The sequence below is a fragment of the Podarcis melisellensis genome (assembly GCF_964234715.1).
Source record: "Podarcis melisellensis genome assembly, chromosome: 14".
Lineage (NCBI taxonomy): Eukaryota > Metazoa > Chordata > Lepidosauria > Squamata > Lacertidae > Podarcis > Podarcis melisellensis.
The window spans coordinates 32,377,855-32,397,450 of NC_138546.1; the positions used below are offsets into that span (position 1 = coordinate 32,377,855).

The following is a 19,596-nucleotide window of genomic DNA, read 5'->3' on the forward strand; positions in this document are numbered from 1 at the left end:
GGAATAATGGGTACCCCTGAGCTTTGCAGAAGTTAAAAAAATATTTACAAAAAACCCTAAGGGGACAACCCCCCCTCTACAAAACCAACCCAATGAGGACAGAGCTTCCTGAGTGTCACTTAGAGTAAAATGGAGTATTTTGGAGAGGGTATATCCAGCTGACTGCTGGCACCCCGAAAAGAAAAGGTCCTGCTATAAGACCAGGATACACTGCAACATTTTGTTGCAGTTCCCACTTGTCCTTTCTAACTTTGATGTGGGCTGCCATGGAAGTCAGTCTTGTGGCTATTGAAAATAACAAGCGCTTTTACTTTCTGGATCATGGAAGCTACAATACTTCTTTTAAAATGGAAATGGCTGTTATTATTATTATTTTGTTGCAACTCCTTGTTTTTGCTTTCCCCAAAATGAAGAAACAAACAAACCCCATGCCAAGGGTTTTAAGATAAGCTATAGGTGGAGCTTACGATTGTGAGAGGCAGAAGGAATGTTTGAAAACTGTTTGCCAACTGTGAGGCTTTTAGTACCAGATTGAACCTCCTATTTATTGCAAAATGGGACTGACCTTAAGCTTATTGGTGCCTACTCTTTTTATACTCTTTATATTACGTAGGATAATGAGCTGATTATGTCTGTTACCTGTTTTTCTATTTACAGGTAGGTAGCCGTATTGGTCTGCCACAGTCGAAACAAAATAAAAAAATCCCTTCCAATAGCATCTTAGAGACCAACTAAGTTAGTTATTGGTATGAGCTTTCGTGTGTGAAGAAGTGTGCATGCACCTGAAAGCTCATACCAATAACTAACTTAGTTGGTCTCTAAGGTGCTACTGGAAGGAATTTTTTTATTCTGTTTTTCTATGTTTACTTGTACATTCATTTCCAGTAAAAGAGCAGTTTCCCCAAACTTGTTATAACCTACCAAGGCTAATCTATGTACCGTAATCATTGTATCAGGAGGAGTCAGAGCATTGTAGAGTCAGAAGAGGCCCCTGAAGGTTTTCTAGTCCAGCCTCCTGCATTGCAAGAACCTGGTTTGAAACTCACTGTGCAGCAGTTCAGCAAGGCGCTTGCTCTCAGCTTTGGCCGTCTGTCTGAAGTTTGGGGAATGATAAAGCTGGCCTGCCATCCAGGGCCATTGTAAGGATTGTTGTTGGCGTTGGCGTGCCTCTGTCTTGGAGTGTGCCTCTGGGGGTGAAGTCAAACTGCTGTGTTAACAGCACCAAAATGACATCCCCGGGGCACAAGCTTGGGCAGTGTATATGGAGGTCCTGGCCTGCCCAGATGACAAGACTCCCCTCCCTCCTCACCCTCCCTGATGGGTCCAAAGGAAAGCAGAGCAATACGTTGGGCACCAGCATGGCTGCAGGAGTTGCCAGAAGGAGCTGTACAAGGTGCCATCCATCTGTTTTAGGGACTCCGCTCTGGAATTGTGTTTACAGTGGTACCTCGGGTTAAGTACTTAATTCGTTCTGGAGGTCAGTTCTTAACCTGAAACTGTTCTTAACCTGAAGCACCACTTTAGCTAATGGGGCCTCCCACTGCTGCCAGGCCGCCGGAGCACGATTTCTGTTCTCATCCTGAAGCAAAGTTCTTACCCTGAAGCACTATTTCTGGGTTAGTGGAGTCTGTAACCTGAAACGTATGTAACCTGAAGTGACTGTAACCTGAGGTACCACTGTATTTATAAAGAATGTAAGAGTCCTGCTGGATCAAACCAAAGGCTCGTTTAGCCTTCTACCTGGCTATTTTTCTGACTGGAAATTGTTTTAACTGATTTTAATACTTTTTTGGGGGGGGGGTTAAATTGATATACAGTGGTACCTCAGGTTAAGTTCTTAATTCGTTTCGGAGGGCCGTTCTTAACCTGAAACTGTTCTTAACCTGAAGCACCACTTTAGCTAATGGGGCCTCCCGCTGCTGCCGGGCCGCCAGAGCACAATTTCTGTTCTCATCCTGAAGCAAAGTTCCTAACCCGAGGTATTATTTCAGGGTTAGTGGAGTCTGTAACCTGAAATGTATGTAACCTGAAGCATATATAACCCGAGGTACCACTGCACTCCTTAACCTTTTCTTCTCCCAAAGATATCCCTCAAGACAGCGGAGGTTTAGGATCAGAGTTTTCCTTCTCAGCAGTTCTCAACCTGTGGGTCCCCAGATGTTGTTGGACTACAACCCCCATCATCCCTGAGCTCTGGCCTTGCTAGCTAGGGGTTATGGGAGTTGTAGTTCAACAACATCTGGGGACCCACAGGTTGAGAAAGGCTGAATGGACTACCTTCCCAGGTTGACGAACCCCACCAGCCCCCTTATTTCCCTCTATAGCACATGCAGAAACCGCTTTCTTGACCGTTGGTCTCGTCCGCTCAATTCTCCAGAGTCTGTCTTCGCAGGCAGGGGAAGTCTCTAACTCACTGAGGGTTTGTGACCCACCGGCTACCCTCACCTAGTTTAGCACTAATATTATCACCATTATTATTAGTTAGACTTGTTTGTATCCCAGAAAGCTCACTTCAGTGTTGGGAGCCCTCGGCCCTCAATATATTACTGAACTACATCTTCCATCATCCCTGGCTATTGGCCTTGCTTGCTGGGGCTGATGGGAGTTGTAGTTCATCAGATCCGGAAATAACAGACATTTTAAGCTCAACCTGTAGCAAGACAATTAAAAGCAAGAGAACAAGTCATCGGGTAATTGGACTCTCTTGTCTGTGATTATGATTAGGGTTGGCAGTTTCCCCCTTCTCTTGTGCCTCCAGCAATAGTTTTGACATGTATTAATTACGCACCTGAAGGTCCCTCCCACCCCCTGCAAAGAAAATCACTTTATCTCCTTGTTAGTAGAGATGAGGGAGAAAGTTGTTCAATTTGCATTTTAATATGAACCCACCGGTTTTGCACTTCCTTCAGCAATGCATGAACTGAAACACAGCTTTCCTTTGAAGTTCACACTTCTCCAAATTTTGCGATGCAGTTCTTCAACCCACACATGTGCGCAAAAATGTATATGTTATTCAATCTAATGTACAAAATGCATTCTTATCAGGGGAAAATTGTTTGGGGAAATGCATACACACACACACACACAGACACGGACACACACACACACACACACACACACACACAGTGGTATCTCTGATACAGTGGTTGCAAACGGGATCCATTCCGGAGGCCCGTTCGCAACATGAAAATCCCGCAACCTGAAGCGCCATATCTGCACAGGTGTGCAGCGTGATTTGGTGCTTGTGCACATGTGCAAAGCGTGATTTAGTGCTTCTGTGCGTACACGAGCGGCGAAACCTGGAAGTAACCCTTTCCGGTACTTCCGGATTGCCGGGGGATACAACCTGAAAAAACGTAACATGAGGCAAATGTAACATGAGGTATGACTGTGTGTGTGTGTGTGTATGCGCAAGGCTGTCAACACATTGCAGTTTGAGTGACTGCCAGTAGATGGCCATGCCAACTTTAGCACAATGACAGAACAACAGACAGGTAGGTAAGTGAGCAGGTAGTCTACTTCAGACAAGGCAACGTTTACATTTGTTGCTCCACCCACTTTTGCTTCTGGCCCCACCCACTATTGACACGTGGCTGCCTGAAGGCTACACAGAGGGGAAAGAGCCCTCAGGCTGAAAAAGGTTTCCAGGCATACATACGTTTTCTTTGGTTGATACGAAATGGATGATACACTCTTTTTTGGGTATGCCTTGGTGGCCTGCTGCACTTTTAATTTTAGCAACCATATGTGTTGGGCCCCAACTCCCATTCAGCTCAGTCAGATGGCCAATGATCCATGAACCTCTGACTACCCAGAAAAATTATCTAAGCTTTAGTGGCTCCTCTGCAGACAGAAGTTCAACAGGTGCAGTATTTTCTTACACGGAGATGCAATGATGTGGGGGCGTGGATGTGCATGGATTTCTGCTGAATGTGTGGCTGTTTTCAAAACCAAAAACAAAGGTGCCCCACTAGATTAAAGGGGGCAACCTTGTCTTTCACTCCCACTTCTTTTTGCACCCCCCAAGGAATGGTAGCAAATTGAAGCTGCCCTTTGCCCACACAAACTGGATTTCCCCACTTCCCCTCTCTGCCATCTGTCTTGCTACTTCCTGCTACACTTTTCAGCTGGGCTTGTGGTTGCCGTGGAAGAGCCAAACAGATGCAGGTTGCAGTTTGCTCCAGCACCTCGGAGATCATCCTTTGACCTCTGCACAGCTTCTTTTCTGTCTTTTCTCCTGCTTCCCAGAATATGTGGTGTGAACTTTAGCAGTGCAAATGCTGAAATATGGAGGAGAGATATACAGTCGTACCTCGGAAGTCGAACAGAATCCATTCTGGAAGTCCGTTCAACTTCTGAAACATTCAACTTCCAAAGCGTGGCTTCTGATTGGCTGCAGGAAGCTCCTTCAGCCAATCAGAAGCCCCGTCGGACGTTCAGCTTCCAAAAGAACGTTCAAAAACTTGAACAATCACTTCTGGTTTTCAATCGTTCAGGAGCCAGAATGTTTGATTCTCAAGGCATTCAGGAGCTGAGGTATGACTGTAGCTTAGTTGCAGAGCTGCTGCTTTACATACCAGAGGTCCCAGGTTCAACCCCCAGTTTCTCCAGGTAGGACTGGGAGCACCCCCTGCCTGAAACACTGGAGAGCAGCTGCCAGTCAGTGCAGACAATACCGAACTAGATGGGCTAACGATCTGAACAATAGGCAGCCTTGTACTAGATCAGACCATTGCGCCATCCAGCCCAGTACCCCCTACATTGTCTGGCAGTGTTTCTCCAGGGTTTCAGAATGGTGTCTCTGCATAAGGCAGCTGTATCTGTTCCCAATATGACTTTGGGTGACCCAGTTTCACACCTGCACACTCCCCATTGGATGCCTGCAACATCAGGTGACAACTTGCCTATGCACCCAGCTAAAGAGATCTTAGTTGTTTATCTTTGAATATGAGGAAACACGGTACAGTAGTTCTAAATAAAGAAAGCGTCTGTTTTTTATATGCTGCACACTGTGCAGGAGCAGATAGGGTCTTAAAAAAGAATTTCCAGAGAGGGAGCCATGTGAGTCTGCTTGTCACATTAGTGAAACGCATTTTATTATGGCATGATATGTATTTGTAAGAGGGACGCGGGTGGCACTGTGGGTTAAACCACACAGCCTAGGGCTTGCCGATCAGAAGGTCAGCGGCTCAAATCCCCGTGATGAGGTGAGCTCCTGTTGCTCGGTCCCAGCTCCTGCCAACCTAGCAGTTTGAAAGCACGTCAAGTAGATAAATAGGTACCACTCTGGTGGGAAGGTAAACGCTGCTCTGGTTTGCTAGAAGCGGCTTAGTCATGCTGGCCACATGACCCGGAAGCTGTACGCTGGCTCCCTCGGCCAATAAAGCGAGATAAGAGCTGCAACCCCAGAGTAGGCCACGACTGGACCTAATGGTCAGGGGTCCCTTTACCATTAAGTATTTGTGAGCTACGGCCTACTTCACTAGATGCACAGAGTGTCACTCTCAGTTGTCAGGTATACACACACACACACACACACGTAAAGAGCTGTGCCCTTCTTGCTCTGCTCACTAAGCCCCCCCTGCAATTCCCCCCCCCCACATTTACCCTCCAGAGCTTCTCCTTCCCACCCCATGCAACTATTAAGCTCACTTTTCCCTTTTCCCAGTCCACTTCTTCATGGAAAATCCAGGATTGTGATGCTGTGGCACTACAGATGAGGGCTGTGTGATGACGGCCTTATGTTTTTATGTATATAAGGAAGATAACGGGGGAGGGGAGGAAATGCAAAGGCCGGAGCTGAATGGCAATAGAATGCAAAAATAAGATTTGAAAAAGGGTAAGGCACTGCTGAATATGATTGTGTAAAAAGGGAACACAGAAAAGGGAGATGTGAGGAAGTCAGGAAGGAAGGATATGAAAATAATAAGTAAGAAACTGGATTTATATGTCTTTTTTAGGTCTTTTTTCTTCTATTTTTTATGTTTTGTATGGCATTTTTTTTTGTTTTTTTTTTGATTGTGATAATGCTTTTTCTTCTCCCCCCCCCCCTTTGGTTTGATTGTGAAGTTTGTTCTACTGTTTAAAATTCCAATAAACATCTTTTTTAAAAAAATTTAAAAAATAGAATGCAAAAGTACAGTCTGTGACAATTAGGTTCAATCAGGGGTAGCCAATGGGTTTGCTGGAGTCCAACTCCCATTGGTTCCAACTGGCCAGGGTTTCTGGGTGTTGAGGTCTATCAGGGTCTGGAAGGTGCCGCATTGGCTGCAAATGGATGCAAAATGACCACAGCAGCAGTACCTTTTCTTTTAAAAAAGAAAGTTTATCGAGCAAGAAAAACAGTCAATACACACAAAGAGAAAAACAAGCATATGAACAACAAACGATATAGTTCAACATAAGGAGCTTTCAGTAAGAAAGTCAAAATAAAGAATCAGGAGTGAGTGAAATAGATACAATTATAAAATTATAATGACATATAAAAACACAACTTACATTTTTCAGCGGAAATGGGAATAAATGAAAAGGGATTGCCTGTATTTATAGATGCCACAAAATATAAAAATCACATACTGTAAACATAGAATTGTAGTGTTAGAAGGAACCTTGGGGACCATCTGGTCCAACCCCCAGCAGTGCAAGAATATGCAGCTGTCCCATACGGGGATCGAACCTGCAACCTTGGCATTATCAGCACCACGCACTATCCAAGTGAGCTATCCATCTTGGCATCTGAGTAAAGTGTAAGTGTAGCAAAATGAGCACAATGGTCCTTCGCACTATTTGTGATTGGTGATCTCACCCGTTGGCAGTGATGAGTATATTAACATCTGCCATAGAACAGTAAACCATTGCCTCTGTTCACACCCAGATGAATAGAGTTGAACTTTATGATAAGCTACAATTTATGAGCTTTATCTGGAGCGTCTATGTACTTTTTTCCAGGATACACACCTTAAGATAACAGGAAAGCAATCTTTGCCCTCTGTGGGGTTTTTTTAATAGTCAATATTAAATACAGCTTTAAAATGTTCTGGCCAATTAACTGGGGCACCTTTTTTCATTGTACAACATGCTTTTTAATTGATCAAATGTCACAACCTTGATTCTAAATGGACTCATAATTACCGGTAACTCATAAATTCCTCCTCCATCTCTAAATAGGGAATTACTAGGTAAGGCTTTCCCTTCTGAGCACATTATCTGCAAAACTTCTTTCCAGCACTGGGAAAGAAGCTTCATTTACTGTAGCCAGAGATTCTAACCTCCAGTTACCCTTCCATTTGCTTCCTCTTAGTTCATTTTTGCTTCTTTCTTTGGGTTATTTAAAGCCTGCCCAGTCTCAAAGGCTCTTTCCCACCCTTTCAATACATATATGCAGTACTTTTTTCGGAGGGGGGGGGACACAGGGCTACGCATACCCCTAAACATTTTGTGAATCTAAGTTTGGCCTCATCGAGGGGCAGTATTTCAATATGAGTAGGAAGATGAGAGTACCCCTAAACAGTCTTTTTATAGAAAAAAAGCACTGCATATATGCACCATAAAAATAGAATAAAAATTAGACAATAATGTAGAGCGTGAAACTCCAGGGAACCTGTTGCTGCAATGTATTAAAGCTTCTGCGTAAGGAAGTTATTTATAACTGTTTTTAAGTGATGTACGGAACAAAGAATCCGGAGGGACAGGAGAAAACGTGGTGTTTTTAATTCCTGACCCGCTGGAAGGATTAATTTAGATTTTTTTTTCCTTTTTAAAGAAAAACAACTCTCTTCCAAGATACATAACGAGGATTTCCCAAGTCTCCAAGATGGACACTCGCCTTTGAGTTTCGACAACTTCATTTTTGGATATTAAATGTATCAGAAAGTAGACTTCTCGAAACGCCTGAGCAGCAGCCCAGAATGTACTGGTGCGTGGGAACAGAGGACTCTGAGGACGACAGCAAGAGAGACATGGCGGCACAAGACGGTAAATGAAACACCTTTCCTGCCTAAGGCAAATTCTGACAATTCCATGCAGCTGTATGTAAATATGTATATACTAGGGTCTTTGAAATATCAAGCCCTCACAACTCACAAACGGAATGAGATTTTAAAAAAAGCAATTTAAACTTAGCTTGTATCATTCAACAAGTACACAAAATATTAAGAAAATTGGGTGATGGGAAATGATCCATAATGAAGGAATGAGATAAAAAAACAATTTAAACTTTTTTTGTATCATTCAACAAGTATACAAAATAGTAAGAAAATTGGATGGTGGGAAATGATCCATAATGAATTGAAAAAAATGTTTAAAAGTACTTCCCCCCCCCCAAAACCCTGAGTCCTTTCTGTTGGGCATAATTCAGACTGAAATTCCCAGGTGTCAAAAAAGGTTATTTATGGATGCTACTACTGCTGCCCATGTTTGGTTAGCCCCAAAATGGAAAACGAGTGAGGTCCCAACCAAAGAAGAATGGCAAGTTGACAGAATATGCACAACTTGCATAGCTGTCAACTTACAGATTTGAAAATAAGGGACCAGCAGCCTTGAAAATAAGGGACCAGCAGCCAAAATAAGGGACCTGCAGCCTCACCTGTTCCAGGCACTCCAGTCTTCCTGTCCTCCTGCAGTCTGGTCAAACTCATGCTGGTAGCTTCGAGAACACTGTCCAACCAACTTTGTAACCAGAGGTTCAACTGACTAGAATTTGAATCACATGCACCACAAGGCCTATGCAGCCTCAACTTAAGATGGCTCCCTGGCCTGGCTTTGCACTGCAAGGTTTGCAGCAGCACGTGCAACAAAATGGCATCCAACATTCAAAAAACCTCTCAGCTTGCATTAACTAGCCACACACAAGGCATGCAAGCTCCACCCCCCAGTCGTTCTTAGACTTCTTATTGTGTGAGCAACACAGCCAAGCAACACAGTTGGAGCCTCCCTCCTCCCTGGCCGGCAGGGAGGGAGGGAGAGGAGCTGCTTCCTTTGAAATTTAAGGGACATCATTTAAGGGACATCCATCAATAAGGGACAGCAGCGGGACATGGCGCTGGAATAAGGGACTGTCCCTTCAAATAAGGGACACTTGACAGCTATGAACTTGCAGACTTTAACATACAGAATAAGAGAACAAGAAGAACATACATTTAAAAAAGATTGGAAAAGTTTATTGAATATATGGGAAATAATTGTGTACAGCTGAAAACGCTGGCAGCATTAAGATATATTCAACAGTGTAAGTAAGTTTTGATGGATGCAATAATGGAATACTGAATGGTATAGTTTTTATAAAATATGCAGGGATATATATGATATGTAAAATGAACCATGGAAAGAGAAGAAGGGAAGCCATATCTTAAGGAAGTAAAATGAATATTTTAAATTGTAAAACAAAAAATTTAATTAAAAAATTATATACAGAAGAAAATTGGATGACACAAGGTAAAAAAAAATCAGATCCCTTGATATGTAACGACCTAACTTCATCATCAGTCTCCTCTTCCACAACCCTTGGGGTGAGGTCTTTTACTGCTGTCAGTCTCTGGCTCTGGAGACTGCTGACAAAATCACGGTGGAGAATAGAAGCGGAGGAGGAAGCCCTGTCTGTTTGTCCGCCCTGCCTTCCAGTCTCACGTCACTGCCCCCTCCAAAGAAACCCATAGGGAAGGGCCAGCCAAGAAGCCCAGCCCAGCCCTCACCAACAGCAAGCTTGCTTTCTCTTTCTGGCCACTTGCCAACATAATGGACAGCCCAGGTGAGCCACAGAGGAACAGGGAAGACAGCCTGGGGCAGCTGTAGTTTGCTTAGGGTGCTGGGAATTATTGCTCTCCAAGCAACTCTCGGCCCCATTAACTAACTACAATTCCCAAGATTATTTGGGGGAAGCCACAACTCTTAACAAGTGCTTAAAATACGCAGTGCTGATGTGAACAAGTTCTTCATAGGGCTTCACCAAATGACCTATTTATTGAGCATTAATTCTGATTTGTTTGCCAGGAGGCTGTATGATAATGATCACTCATCCTGATTTGCTTGTGGGGTGTTTATACATCTTCCCAGTAACCATCTGTTCGTTCCATGCTCTTCCACCCATTTCCTTGTCACTTTCCCAACAGCAAAAAGTCCATTTCTTTGTACGTGGTACTTCAGGTTAAGAACTTAATTCGTTCTGGAGGTCTCTTCTTAACCTGAAACTGTTCTTAACCTGAGGTACCACTTTAGCTTAATGGGGCCTCCCGCTGCTGCTGCCGCCGCACCACCGCCACCTGATTTCTGTTCTCATCCTGAAGCAAAGTTCTTAACCCAAGGTACTATTTCTGGATCAGTCACTGCTCCTGCCAACCTAGCAGTTCAAAGCACATCAAAGTGCAAGTAGATAAATAGGTACCACTCTGGCGGGAAGGTAAACGGTGTTTCCATGCACTGCTCTGGTTCACCAGAAGTGGCTTAGTCATGCTGGCCACATGACCCAGAAGCTGTATGCCGGCTCCCTTGGCCAATAAAGTGAGATGAGCGCCGCAACCCCAGAGTCGGTCACGACTGGACCTAATGGTCAGGAGTCCCTTTACCTTTACCTTTTACTGGCAGTTATTGTCCAGCTACTTAATGCACACTGGTCTCTCTTTTTCCCCCAGTCAGCCTGAGCCCTTAACCCAGCACTCCCATCTAGAGCCCCTGTAGCCTCCAACTCAGTGTCCGGTTGACTGTTGGGTACAGGGATCATGGCACTGCCCATAGGTTGTGTCTCCAACCCAAAACACTCCCAATGCCCTCTTAAGGCCCCGTTTGAGCTAGCCCTAATTTCAGCCCTGCTCCATCAAATCCAGATCCATTTACCTGCTCCCCCTCATGCTTTAATCAGGCACCGACCTTACAAGCTGTCAGTCTCCCTCCCCACCTCCAGGAGAAGCCAGCAGACATCGCAGTCTGTGTCACAGCACCAGTGTGCAACGTGGGTGTCGCGTTATGGAAACCATGGCAGAAAGACGTTTTGTCTCGGCTCTGACAACGAAGGTCCTGCAAGAAAGCCATAAGGAAACCTTGCCAGCTGTACTTCTGGTGTTTGTGGATACCTCTCCGTTCTCACTCCTTTGCAGCCTGCCGTTCGTTAACGAGATATATTTATGAATGGGGAAGGGATGCGTTTTGGATGCTTGTGAGCCAGGCGTAAATGAAAGCTCTGACAGTGGTGCAATTGCAGATTTCCCTGAGCGATCGCAAAGAAATTCTGACTGGTTTTTATCCTGGTGCTTTTTAGCTTTTTATCAAAGGTCTTTTCTCACCGGGGATCACAGAGGGCTAGGGCAAATCCCTGTGTCTCTATGAGCGTGGATGGTATTTACTTTCTGGGCTTCTGTTTCCACCTCGCAGTGAGTCTATATCTTAAAAACTCATTTTGGGGTGTCTCTCTGTGTATGTACGTGTTGAACCATGAACGTAATAATTACCGGATGCCTTAAAACAATAAGGTACTCTGAAAAAAAGGGAACTTATTACAAAGCATCTGACATTGTTATAACAATGAGCCCTTTTTTTCCAGGGGGAGAATCTCTCCCAAATTTAGTGTTGCATAGCAGGTGTGTTTCATCAGGGCATGACTGAGATTTGTTTCACTTTGAATATTGCTTTGTTAGAGGAATAGAGGACAAGATCAAGGCTGTCACTCTGTGTGCATTTACCTTAGACTTAATCCAGTTTAACTTTGTGGGAATTCCTTTCAGATAAGCATACACGGGGTTGGACTGTATAACTGGACTGCATCAGCAATTAGCAGCCACAATGGCTAAGCTCTGCCTCCACAGTCAGAGGCAATATGCCTCGGAATACCAGTTGCAGGATACTACCGTAGGAGGGGAGAGTCCTGCTTATGGGCTTCCCATAGGCATCTGGCTGGTTGTTTTGAGAACAGGATGCTTGGCTAGATAGGCCAGTGGCCTGATCCAGCGGGGTTCGTTTTATGTTGAACATCTCTGTGTATATCTGGGGTTGTTACCATTTGAACATCTCTTTGTATATCTGGGGTGGCCAACATGACGCCCTCCGGAGGTTTTAGGCTACAACTCCCATTATCCCTGACTATTAGCCACACTGGCTGAGGCTGATGGGAGTTGAAGTCCCAAAATCTGGGTGACACTGCATTGGCTATGCCCTGGTGTGCTTGATGCGGAATAAAATAGTACAGCTATTGTACAAGCAAAAGATGTCTGCACTGCAGGGGCTGATCCTCATGGTCCCTTCCCTACAGTTGGATGTGATTCTATGATTCCGTGACAATATTTGCCATGTTTGTTCAGTCACGCCTGCACTTTCCACTGCCAACCACTTACTGCCGCCAGGTTTTGCCCCAGGACAGGTGAAAGTGGAAGGTGGTCAAGGAGATTAGAGGATAGCTCCCAAGGGAGCTGAAGTGGCTGTCTTGAAGCATTTAGAGAGATGGAAAGAGGCTCTCAACATGGTCCTGCCAGTGCTATTTTTTCTAGGAAAACGTGCCGGAGCTCATGCATGCCTCCTTTTTTCTTATAATAGCAATGGTGCCCATCTGAGAGGTGCCAGAACTGAGTTCTGGGTGAGTTCCGGCTGAAGAAAAAAAAGCCCTGGGTGAAACTAATCTTTGTGCTGACTCTTTAAATGAGGATGGAGTTGATTTCTGTTCCACTTGCTGAGCTGTTTCCGTTCGTTAACTTCCTCCAGGCAGCTTAATATATAATTTCCTGACAATGTCCCAGGCCCAGCTGACGCTAAGCAATGTGTGAGGGCTCTACATCTTTAGATTACAGGTGTGAGTGTACATTGGTGGCTCTCTCCATACAAAATTAGCATTTCACAGAGAAAGCTAATTTAGAACCCTAGGTTTCTAGGGTTCCTGTGTGCAGGGAGGATTTTTGCATGGAAGAGAGTTCAGTCATGTGAGACTCCCACCTGCAGCCTGAAGTGGTAGCAGCCCAGATGCAATTTTACACCTCCATAAGAACGAGAGATTGAGGTTGGCAAGGTTTTTTTTAAAGGCAGAATTTTTGCAGATTTGTGATAATTACATAGTACCCGTATGTTGCTTTAGAGTCCTCAATACTCATTACAAATCCTTACAGCAACCCTGTGACTAGGTCAATAATAACATTTGAAGAGGGAAAATGAGGTGAGGAAATGAGGTTGGAGCTTAGAGGGAGCGATCGAGGGAGCTCACAGCTATTGTGAGATTTTTTTTAAAAAAACGGGAATTTCCTGGCTGTGGAAATTCACTTTGATACTGAACTGGGTTTACTAGGAGCAGAACGTTTTGATCATTATTCTTATTTAATTAGCACAAAGTACTGCTTAACTGAAAATCTGGAGAGAGAAAACCCTGCCCTTTTGCAGCCTGGAAGTGTTGTGTACATTTTGGAGTATGATCAACCGTGACTTGTGTTACATAAAAATTATCAATTTGAATTGCAAATTCAGTCAACCAGGGAATGCAAAGAGAACATTGGTAATCACTCCAGGCAAGAACTCTCAGAGAATCCCTATTTGTCTTGTATTAAAGAGTTTGCAGAACTTCTGAAAAAGCTGTGTAACGTAATTGCATAGAATATTGCCTTCCCGTCCCCACCTGTGCTTTGGGTAACGGTCAGAGCCCCTCGAGATGTCCTTTTCATTGTGAATTATGATTATTTGTGCTCAGGATGGTATTGGGGTGGTTATATGCGGTCCCGTTTTCATTACTGTTTCTGCCTGAAAAAGTTCCGGGGCAGGCATTCCGCTTGGTTTCCCATCAGTTCATGTCTCGTAACTTCCTGCTGAAATCCTGCAAGCTTTCATGCCATAAATGCTTGGCGGTCGAGATGGGGATGCAACTTTTGCTGCACTGTAGTTCATTAATGCCCCTCCGGATGGTGGCAATACAATAGCATCAGGGCAGCTTTGCAGAACAGCTAAGGAAATGGAATGGCGTGTGGACGGCCTGGTATAAATCCAGCACTAATGCACTGTTATTGTGTCAGAGACACAACAGCAGTGTGTCTTTGTAGAATATACCCACCAAAAAAGAGAGAGGGAGAGAGCCGCCAGTCTGGAGGGTGTTTAGTATGTGTATACAGTGGTACCTCGGGTTAAGTACTTAATTCGTTCTGGAGGTCCATACTTAACCTGAAACTGTTCTTAAACTGAAGCACCACTTTAGCTAATGGGGCCTCCTGCTGCTGCCATGCCGCCGGAGCACGATTTCTGTTCTCATCCTGAAGCAAAGTTCTTAATCCAAAGTAATATTTCTGGGTTAGCGGAATCTGTAACCTGAAGCGTCTGTAACCTGAAACGTATGTAACCCGAGGTACCACTGTATTTATTTAGTTTATATCCTGCCCTTTCTCCCCAAAAAGCTAGGGCTGCAAACACACAATTGAAAGATGTTTAAATGATTTCAAAACAATGGCAGACTGAGGGAAATCTCTTTTTAAAGGGCTTGTTGGTAGAGAGGAAGATAGGTGCCTAAAAGATGATAGGGATCGCACCTGCCTAATATTTAATGAGATTTATTCATCATCATATTTCCCCAGGGCAAACCACATTCAAAGCACCTCCACGCAGCATTGAAGAGTTTGCGTAAGATAACTCGCTGGCTGTTAACAAGACACAGCAAAACTGGGATAGCTGTATAAAGAACAGGCTAAAGAAAGCATCTCCTATTAAAAAATATTCAGAGTGGTTTAGCAATCAGTTCCTTCTTCCCAGGAAACTCTGGGAATTGTAGCTCTCCCAGGGGGAATAGGGGTCTCCCAAGCGACCTTCATCAACCTTAACCAACTGCAGTTCCCAGGATGGGGCATGCGAATGGAGAGTCATGAGTGTTTTAACTGGTACCATGCTGCTTTAAATGTATCGCGCTCATGACAAAAGCAGTGTCCAGTGATTTGAAGAGGTTAGGGTCTCCTGGGGTCTGAGTGAGGGAAGTTGGTAATGAATTTAGCCGCAAAGTTTCGGGCTGAGGTCGAGCTCCGGCAACTGATGACTGACTACTTATTCCGATGTCCAGCAATTGCCTTCTCCATATTTTTATTTTTATTTTTTGCTGGCTACATTTTCAGGGGCTTTGATCCCCTATTCCCTTTGTGCAGGCAAATCTGCCTTGGAAATGCAACATGAAAGGGCTTGTCAAGTGAAGAGCTGTTTACCTTTATGCATGTTTCATGAATGCATCTGAATTTAGGGGCGGGAGGGGAGAACTGACAGTGACATTGGAACAGGATTTGCTTACAGTTTTAAGAATATTTGCAGACTCCCAGGACTGGGCTGAGGCCAGGAGGCAAGATAACTTCCACCCCAGAGCTGAGTCATTTTCAGTTTTTTCATACCTTCTTTCTTGATATTTTATTAAGAAAGCAAGCTGGGATGTGGGTGTTGTAGCCTGGCAACTAGCCAAAGAGATCAGGAAAATTCCCAGAAAACAGACCCATGGAGATTTGAAGTTCAGGGCGGGTCAGGCAAGCAAGAACAAAGCAAAGAAAGGAGAGCATTGCTGAGGAACCTGCTAGCTTAAGGTTGAGGATCCACAAGTATTATTGAAAAGCACTGAAAGTAACTGAGGTTATTACCCCTCCCCCCAGCCCACACACCCTGGCCTTAAGCCAATTAGATTTATATGTCTGGATTTTCCCGGACACGACTGGGATTTCAAAGGCGAAATTGACGTCCGGGGGGGGGGGGATTTCCGAAAGGCGGCACTTTTTCCTGGATCTTAGGCAAATCAGTTGAAAAAGCTCAACAACTTTTGGGGTACCCTGGTTTTTACATTTTTGAAATATGGCAACCCTAAATTACAATGTTTTCACTGTTTTAGAATATTTCTGTTCTCTCTCTGTTTCCTTAAATTGTGGATACATTCACTGCCCTGGGCTCCCTTAGGAGGAAAGACGGGATAGAAATTCAATAATAATGTTATTATAATTTATTATTTATACCTCACCCATCTGGCTGGGTTTCCCCAGCTACTCTGGGCGGCTCCCAACCGAATGTTAAAAACACAATACAGCATTAAAAACTTCCCTAAACAGGGCTGCCTTCAGATGTCTTTTAAAAGTAAGATAGTTGCTTATTGCCTTGACATCTGATGGGAGGGTGTTCCGCAGGGCAGGTGCCCCTACCAAGGCCCTCTGCCTGGTTCCATTTAACTTTGCTTCTTGCAGCGAGGGAACTGCCAGAAGGCCCTTGGCGCTGGACCTCAGCGTCTGGGCAGAACGATGGGGGTGGAGATGCTCCTTCAGGTATACTGGACTGAGGCTGTTTAGGGCTTTAAAGGTCAGCACCAACACTTTGAATTGTGCTCAGAAATATACTGGGAGTTTTAAAGTACAATAAGAGTTTTAAACACGAGCACCAGCATTTTGAATTGAGACTTGTTACAGGCCAGGAGCCAGCGCAGTTTTAAAGCACTGGTGGCAGTGAGATAAGTCTCCAGATCCCCAATTCTGCCCCAATTAGCAACCTATTTTGAACAGTTTCCAAACAAAATGTGTGTCTCGGGACAGTGCCTTCTATAGTGGTAACTTGGGTAGAGTACTTAATTCGTTCCAGAGGTCTGTTCTTCACCTGAAACTGTTCTTAACCTGAAGCACCACTTTAGCTAATGGGGCCTCCCACTGCCACTGCGCCGCCGGAGCACGATTTCTGCTCTCATCCTGAAGCAAAGTTCTTAACCCGCCGTACTATTTCTGGGTTAGCGTATGTAACCTGAAGCATACGTAACCCGAGGTACCACTGTATCTGCATCTCGCAGAGGGAAGTGGAGCAGCGATCAGGCAAGCTGGCGTGTCTGTCATAACTGCCTGTAATATGCCTGAATAGGCTTCCAAACAGCATCAAGGGTCTGTGGCTGCAGACACACCGTACTTTTAAAGCTCACAGCTTCCTCCAAAAAACAACACCACCTTGGGTTTTTTATTTTTAAAAAGGGTGCTGGGAATTGTAGCTCTGCGATGGGTGAACTACAGTTCCCAGGATGCTTTGTGTGGGTAGTCATATGTTTTAAATGTATGGTGTGTGGTCAAGTATCAAACATTTGCTGGTCAAGGATCAACATGGACAGCTGCACTTCGCTAGAAGAGCCATGTATCATCTGGGATATTTTAATTCTACAAGGTGGAGGACATTGGTTTGTAGGTTGTTTCGTTCTTGTTTTCAATCATGTATTTTGTGCTTTTATATTGTATATTTACATCGTGAACTGCCCTAAGAGCTGCAGATGAAGTTCAGTGGTACCTCGGGTTACATAAGCTTCAGGTTACAGACTCCGTTAACCCAGAAATATTGCTTCAGGTTAGGAACTTTGCTTCAGGATGAGAACAGAAATTGTGCTCCGGCGGCGCGGCTGCAGCAGGAAGCCCTATTAGCTAAAGTGGTGCTTCAGGTTAAGAACAGTTTCAGGTTAAGTACGGACCTCTGGAATGAATTAAGTACTTAACCCGAGGTACCACTGTATACAAATTAAATAAATAGTCAAACAAACTACAAAGAAGAACATCAACGCAACAGTCCAACTACAGTTTCAGGAAGTTTATAATGTTCGAAGTTTTATTCTGTTTTTAATGTTCTGTTGAAAGCCGCCCAGAATGGCTGGGGAAACCCAGCCAGATGGGCGGGGTAGAAATAATAAATTATTATTATACATTATTATTACAATTCCAGATACAAAGTTGTCCAGAATGCCTTCCCATAGATATAAATACCTCCCACTTTCATTATTGTTATTTTAAATAAAACCTATCTTTAACTGTGGTCACAGCCATTCCACACACCTAAAGCACATGGCTTTTTTGAAAGCATCCTGTGAACTGTAGTTTGTTCAGGGTACTCGGAACCATAGAAGAGTTTGGATTTGATATCCCGCTTTATCACTACCCGAAGGATTCTCAAAGCGGCTCACATTCTCCTTTCCCTTCCTCCCCCACAACAAACACTCTGTGAGGTGATGGAGCTGAAAGACTTCAGAGAATTGTGACTGGCCCAAGGTCACCCAGCAGCTGCATGTGGAGGAGCGGGGAAGCGAACCCGGTTCACCAGATTACAAGTCCACTGCTCTTAACCACTACACCACACTGGCTCTCACAGGGTAAACTACAGTTCCCAGGATTGGGGGAGGGGTTCATGTGCTTTAAACAGATTGCATGTATGCAGCCAGTTTCTGTTGCCTTGGGAGCATTTGCAGAGCAGAGAGTGTGCATGAAGTACCTGCAGAAATCACCTCTGCTGTTGTGCAATTGTTTACAACCTGCTGTTTTTTTGGATGCTGTAATTCAAATCTTATCGAAACAGCCTTGCCTAGTGGTGCCATGCATTTGGGACAGAAGTCCAGGGCACCACCAGCAGAATGTGAAGGAGCTATCCTCTGAACCTAACAAGACCAGCTTCCCAAATTGTGTGGAGTACATGAAGCAGAATGGTGCCAGCTAAAGGGGGGCACGAGACCCGCCAAGTCCAGAGTTTATATTTGCCTTTCTGCACCACTAATCCTTCTCATATTTACTCAGAAATATGTTCTGTGTGCAACAAGGTTTACTTGCCAGGTAAGTGTGCCTGGGATTTCAGACTCCCTATGCAAATCATTGCTTGGAAGTAAATCTTGATTAAGCAAACTCCTTAGTAAGTGGTTTGATATTTTTTTTAAGGGTTTCAGCCTAAATCTAGTTTAATTTTCATACATCTGCATCAATATACTTTGTTATTTCTTGAAATCCGTGAACACACCCGCTGCTTTCTTTTTCTGGCTTGCTCATCTTCTGATCAATCAAGTATCGGAACAGGAAAAGGTTAATCCAATAAATTGCAGCCCCAGCCATCTGGTGTCATGCAGGACTTTGATGTCTGAGGTAACCCTGCAAGCTCTCCCTCCCCACCCCCACCCCACTCCCATTTTTCTGCAGCTTATTTATCTCAGAACCCACAGCTTGGGTTTCACTGCAAGGGGACACAGAGATGTCCATTAACCACCAAAGGGAAAAAGTATCTGTAATTATTTCAGACCAAGGTTTCCTTTTCAGCCACAAGGTGCTAAGAGCATGGGAGAGCGCATGGGGAGCTTTCCTTGCAGTATGTGATGGGTTAATGGCCTTTTAGCTTACATTGGACTTTGCGGATTGTGCTGCCTCAAATCTGACTTAAAATTCAGAGGGGTTTGGAGCTGCTTTTCCGAATAATGACAAGGTGAGTTCCCTGCGCGAGGGGGCTGTTGGATGGAGATTGCAATGGAAGCAGCTCCATTTTCCTTGACTTTGTGTTTTATCATATATATAGTTATTTCCTGCAAATAAAAATGGGGGGGAAATTGTAAATCCATCCAGAAAACCATCCAGAGTGCTAAATAAAGGCAATAAGAGATGGTGATAAAAGCCTTCAAAGTGGGTATTTCAGAACTCTAGAATTCTTAAAACGACTCGCATTGATGTCACACAAATCAAGAGTTATGCTTTATATTTAGAGAATGACAGACAGTTGGGCTTTTCCCCCACTAAAGAATGCTACTCTGTCATTTTAATGTTCATGCCATAAAGCGGGGGGGGGGGATTGCGCAGATTTCAGGCATAATAGGGGATGTTTGCTTGGGCTTTTGTTCGTAGAACCCCATGTTCTACCAGAAGG

The 19,596-nt window shown here is 44.3% G+C and overlaps 1 protein-coding gene across 4 annotated transcripts in view; it reads left to right on the top strand.

Moving 5' to 3' along the window:
- The window catches only part of LRRK1 (leucine rich repeat kinase 1), an 87,999-nt gene that overhangs the window by 3,787 nt on the left and 64,616 nt on the right, over positions 1-19,596 (top strand). For 3 of the 4 annotated variants that reach the window (XM_081888350.1, XM_081888349.1, XM_081888348.1), the window contains exon 2: positions 7,763-7,974. In XM_081888350.1, the coding sequence (XP_081744476.1) occupies positions 7,908-7,974 (67 nt within the window). In that variant the 5' untranslated portion in view covers positions 7,763-7,907. Of the gene's footprint in view, positions 1-7,762; positions 7,975-11,053; positions 11,361-19,596 lie in introns of those variants that run through there. The other variant, XM_081888351.1, reaches the window with a different exon arrangement.